At 47.3% G+C, this 5591-nt stretch overlaps 1 protein-coding gene across 1 annotated transcript; it reads right to left on the bottom strand.

Annotated features, from left to right (window-relative positions):
* Nucleotides 1-1291: 1291 nt before the first annotated feature.
* On the bottom strand, nucleotides 1292-5194 carry LOC106585113 (zinc finger protein 703). The gene is made up of 2 exons (XM_014170957.3): nucleotides 4549-5194; nucleotides 1292-3646 (listed from the first exon to the last, which is right to left on the bottom strand). The coding sequence occupies exons 1-2, from the start codon at nucleotides 4798-4800 to the stop codon at nucleotides 2144-2146; spliced, it is 1755 nt and encodes a 584-aa protein (XP_014026432.1). The 5' UTR covers nucleotides 4801-5194; the 3' UTR covers nucleotides 1292-2143.
* Nucleotides 5195-5591: the final 397 nt, after the last annotated feature.

The raw sequence follows: 5591 nt of genomic DNA, 5'->3' as shown, positions 1-5591 counted from the left end.
TAACCAAGATCCAAACCACTGGAATTGCTGAACTGTGGTGTTGTTGTTACCTAGGCTTACATTCTCTTTCCTGAATATTAGTATCTAACAAATACTAAAAACAGAGAAATCTGACCTCAGATTATACATAATACAGTTTTGTATTTATTAACCTACAAAATGCTTTCCCCCACCAGGAGAGAGCCGTAGAACGCATCCCAAATGGCACCCTATTCCCATAGAGCTCTGGTCCAAAGTAGTGTCCTACATAGAGAATAGGGTGCTATTTGGGACGCACATAGCCTTTTTGTTCGCGCTGCCTGGTTTAAAGGCTGTACTCCTCTCTGGGAGGACAAAATGTCAAGAGCTTTGATTAATATTTCTCTATTTACCGCTTGCATTGTCAGTCCTGGCCTTTGTGCAGCAGGGCCATGCATCAGACAGGGAGGGGAGCCAGGGTTGGCATCCCTCTCTCTAGTCATTATTGAAATCCCACTGACCCAGCAGCCATTCAGAGACAGCTAGCAAGCCACAGTGCTGCTGAGACAGCTATTCTGGCCCGCTAACAAACAAGCATCAGCAATTAAACCCTGCACTCCCAACAGCCAACATTATGGTGGCGGTAGAGGGAGAAGGGGAGGAAGGAGGGATAGTTGTCTTTAGAAAGAAGCTGGGTAAAATGTGAGTTGACCTGATCTGCCTTCTCTGAGACACTAAAATCCTGTCAACTGCTATTATTTATTCTGAATTATAAACTGGGTAGTTTGGGTCCTAGATGATGATTGGCTAAAAGCCGTGGTATATCAGACAATATACCATGGGTATAGGCTGTATCCCAACTGGCCATGATTGGGAGTCCCATAGGGCAGCGCACAATTGGCCAAGTGTCATCTGGGTTTGGCCGGTGTAGGTCTTCATAGTAAATAAGAATTTGTTCTTAACCGACTTGCCTAGTTATATAAAGCTTACACATGACGCAAAAATACTTGTTTGTGATATATGGCCAATATACCACGGCTAAGGGCTGTCTCCAGGCACTCCGCGTTGCGTTGTGCTTAAGAACAGCCTTTAGACGTGGTATATTGGCCATATACCACACCACCTCGGGCCTTATCGCTTAAATATAACACATAGCCATATAGCTGTAGTCTATCACTAAATCATTACTATACTGGTCCATAGAGATAACTGCAGTGCAACAGCTAAATGTAATTACATTTAACAGATAAATGACCCTCTTATACCCATGATGAAAACTAGTTTTACATTAGGGCATTATATAAACATTTAATTAAGACAAAACAACTTTAAATGCAATCAAGTATCATTTATTAAACAAAATAAGACATTTCCCTGTCAGATGGATAGCACTGCCATCGTTGTGTTTTTATTTTGTTTCGATTTAATCTCGTCCTCTTTCAATGACAGTCAGCAACCCCAACGGGCTCACACAATAACACTTGAAAAAATATGACATCTCTGCTTACAAATAGAAAATAAATGGCAATTTATCAAGAAGACTTTCACCGTCAGGACATGCGATACTCCCTCAGAGTGTGAATAGCAGATGAAAAAAACAGCGGAAATGGAAAGATACAGAAGAAATGTTAAAAAGTAGGCTTATTCCTCCAGAAAAAAAACATCAGTCCATCTTTGCCATGGTGCAAAACTTTATTTAAAGAGTGTATGATAGACATAATGCTATGATTCAAATCATTTTTTTCTATTAGAATATTTATGAACAATTCATTTGGATAGTAAACTTCCCCCAGTTTGAATGCCAAGCGCTCAAGTGAAAAATAAATACACGTTTTCATTCCTAGGAGGGAGCGGGAAAAAAAATCATCATCTAAAATCAAAAACCAATCTAAATTCCACCATCTCATCCAATCAAATTCAAGCTCCTTTCTGTTCCCAGGCAGGTGTCTGGCCCACACACCAATGTCTCTGGGCCTGTACTGCTGGCCAGCCATCACCACTGGGTCTCTTGCCATTGCAATGCCATTCAGAATCCTGTGGCAACAGGTGGTATTCCAGACAGGCAGGGTGAGGCACCCTTGTTGTAGTGACTGGCAGAGACCCCTCCTGTCCAGACGGGGCCTGGTTCATCCATCCACTGTGCATGTCTGAGGTGCCTGTTCTGTTGTCTCTGTGTCCTCAGACATCACTGGTAGCCCAGGGCAGAGGCTGAGCCCAGTCTCTGGCTGTAGAGGGCATAGGGGGAGTAGTAGGGCGAGGAGGCCTGTAGAGAATGCATGGACAGGCCTGGGGCTCCGGGCAGGTGGGCCTTGGTGTAGGGGTGGTAGCGGGCCAGGCCTAAGCCAGGTGACCCCCGCAGGGAGAAGGAGCTGGGCATGGTGCCAGGGCTGCCGGGCTGGGGAAGGTGGAGGTGGCAGGAGGCGGCTGAGGAGACAGAGGAGGGGTAGGCAGAGAGGAGCTTACTGTCCAGCCCACCAGAGAGAGCTGTGTGAGTACGCAGGTGGGCCAGCAGCTCCTCTGACGTGGAGAAACGTTTGTCACACGGCCCTCCTACTGACACCCAGTTACAGGCGTGTGGCTGGGGCTCGTTCTGCAGCATGTAGCCGTAGGTGTAGAGCGGGTGGGACAGGGTGGGGGTGGTGGAGGATAGAGAGCTGGGGTGGAGGGAGTGGAGGTGGTGAGATGGATACATGATTTGGAAACCTGATTTTAGGGAAGAGGGGTCGTGGACACACGTATTGCAGTTGCTGCCCCCTAGATGGGGGTGGTTGGGATAGGTCAAACAGTATGGGTCCCTGCATAGACCCTGCATGAGGGACGGAGGTGAGGCCCCGGTGAGGGGGCTGGAGCCAGGGTGCTTCCCTGGGATCCCCATCCCTAGACTAGACTTGGTATGATCCAGGAACTGAGAGGGGTAGCCTGCATAGGCGCCCACTATGGAGCCATGGTAGCCCATGGAGGCGGGGGGCATGGGGAAGACGGAGTGTCCTGGTTTGAAGGGGGAGACAGGGGCGATGTGTCCAGAGCCTAGCCCAGGCTGAGAGGACTGTGGGTCAGCCTTGCTCTCCGGCCGCGGGCTGCTAGCGGAGCTGGCATTGCTTGAGTTGGCGCTAGCCCGCATGTGACTGGAGTTAGCTAGCTGGGCCCCATCCAGCCTCTCCTTGCTGTGATCTGAGTCTTTCTTCCCTGTGCTGCTGTTGCTGTCTGAGCTGGCCTGGTCTGAGCTCACTGGCTTTTTGTCCATGTGCAGGGCCTGAGAGTGTGATGTCTGCTGCTGTGTGGAGGGGGACTGGGTCTGTCTGTGGGACTGGCCTTGGGAGTGCAGGGGAGGGGAGCTGGAGCTAGGAGAGGTGGAGTGTGAGGGGAAGGAAGGGCAAGAGCCGCCGCTCCCGGATCCACCACTGGGCACTCTGAAGCCAGCTTTGTCTGTAGCACCCTTGGTCAACAGCCCATCCTTGCGGGATTCCCCTCCGGCCTTGTTGTAAGGCTTGAAGCTAGACTTATCCTCCAGAGACTGGTGCTGGTCTCCAGACTTGTGGCCGGAGCTGGAGGAGCGTCCGGATGGGTCCTTGTCACTGAGGCTGCCGGAGGAGAGGGAGCCCAGTTTGGACGAGGACGGGGGGTCTGGTTTGCCGATCTGAGAGCAGGTCTGAGCCAGCAGGGCCAGGGGACTCTTCTTAGCATCCAGCTGAGGGGGCGACACACACAGAGACAGGATGAGAGCACTGCCACGTTAAAAACACTCTATATTCACACTCTATACTAGACTTACATTGGATGGTCATTTGGTAAGTATTGGGGTAATTCTGTAATTATTTGGTTACTATTCTGTAACTATTTGGTTACTATTCTGTAACTATTTGGTTACTATTCTGTAACTATTTGGTTACTATTCTGTAGTATTTGTGCCTGAGTGTCGTATTTCCACTAGAAATCTATTTCAGCCACTATCATTTAATAGGGCAAATAAAATACATGGATGTGATTTCCATCCAATAAATGTCATCACAACGAGGTGCAGTAAAATGTGTTATAAATGTTAGTCATAAATTAGCCCATGAGTCATATATCCGCAGAGGGAAGGAAACATAATTCTGTTCGAGAGTTGTATGTCCCTGTGTATTCAGTTTGAAAATCCCCAATAGAAAGAACGATTTATGACTGCAATGTTGGCACGGGGTAAACAGCATCTGTTCTATTTGGAGAAAACGAAGGAAACGATGAGCTATTTCTGTTTCCTTCTTTTGAAGACAATTACGCACAATATCTATCTGAGAGTTATTTACGTAGTCTAAAAAAGTCGACTCAATAATAGGCTACTAATTTGAGAGATTCATTCAGTGTAATTCGTTGGCTCATGTTTGTATTATCTAAGAACAAAACTTAAAAGGGGAAATAAATATAAACAGCATTGTAATGTAAACTGTTGACTCATTAGCGACAATTTGATGCGTAGCTTGATGCGTAATTCATGATTCATCTCGTAAACTACATGGGAAGATTTCGAAATATATGTAGACATTTCCAAACATTAACACGGTAGATGATGATTGAACAATTAGACAGTTTTAGAAGATGTGCTTCGCTTACCTCAATGCTCACTGGCGCGGACGTCAGGGGTTGGAGATATTCCGGGTGTAGCAAGTGGCTGCTGTGTGCGCTCAACATCTTTAGAATCCGAATGGGCAGCCTTTTAGCCTGGCGTGTTGGATCTGAGGGAGAAGGTACGGAAACCAGCGGTGTTTTCGCTCCTCTCTGGGGTGAATTACCGCTGTTGTTACCGGTGCGCTCGGGGGACGGACTGCGTAAATGCGCTTCAGATCCGTGGGGAGAATCGTTCATCTGGATCGAGGCGGCGCAGAGTTCAGGCGAGGGCAGCGAACGTGTTGGTGCAAGTCGAAATACATTTATGTACACACCGTATTATGCGCAAATCAATAATCAATGATAAGTACCCGGTTTGTTTAATCCAAATATACCAACGCTAGCATGGGTTCCCTGAATCAGATCAAATTATTGTCTTTAAAGAGGAAGATTTATCTCAAATGTCATCATTCCTTGATCCGCTCTTCTGTCCCTTCAAAATACTTTCCTTAGAATGGAGCAGAAAGATCATCAGTAGTCAGTTATCACAAGAACAGAATAAAAAAGGACTAAATCGAATATCGCCGTAGAGGATATGGTCAGGCTGCTCCGTCGATGTCCCACTGTCTCTCTCCGTTCACACAACAGCTAGTACCATGCTCATTTCACATACTAAAGATCTAAGGACGAGGAATTTCAAAGCAAGAAGCCGCCGCCCAATAGCGAGTTCCCGCATTCAATAAGGAGGAAGACTCTCTCCATGTAGAGGCGTGGCCTGCCTATGCCCACACCCTTACACTCTCTGTAGCAATGTGGTAAAGTATGGCCTATGTTCTTTTTTGTTGTAATTTTATTTAACCTTTATTTAACTAGGCAAGCCAGTTAAGAACCAATTCAAATTCGTATTTACAATGACAGCCTACCCCAGCCAAACCCGGACGACGCTGGGCCAAGTGTGTGCCGCCCTATGGGACTCCCAATCACGGCCGAATGTGATACAGCCTGGATTCGAACCAGGGACTGTAGTGACACCTCTTGCACTGAGATGC

This window comes from Salmo salar, chromosome 24, assembly GCF_965601325.2.
Source record: "Salmo salar chromosome 24, fSalSal1, whole genome shotgun sequence".
Taxonomy (NCBI): Eukaryota; Metazoa; Chordata; class Actinopteri; order Salmoniformes; family Salmonidae; genus Salmo; species Salmo salar.
The sequence above is the reverse complement of the archived record's forward strand: the minus strand, read 5'-3'. Positions and strand labels throughout refer to the sequence as shown.

Excerpts from the sequence above, each read along its gene's own strand:
- LOC106585113 (XM_014170957.3), bottom strand. The coding sequence starts at position 4,800 with ATGAACGATTCTCCCCACGGATCTGAAGCGCATTTACGCAGTCCGTCC. Across the intron at positions 3,647-4,548 it reads CCGCGCCAGTGAGCATTGAG|CTGGATGCTAAGAAGAGTCC; the intron begins GTAAGCGAAGCA and ends TCGCCCCCTCAG.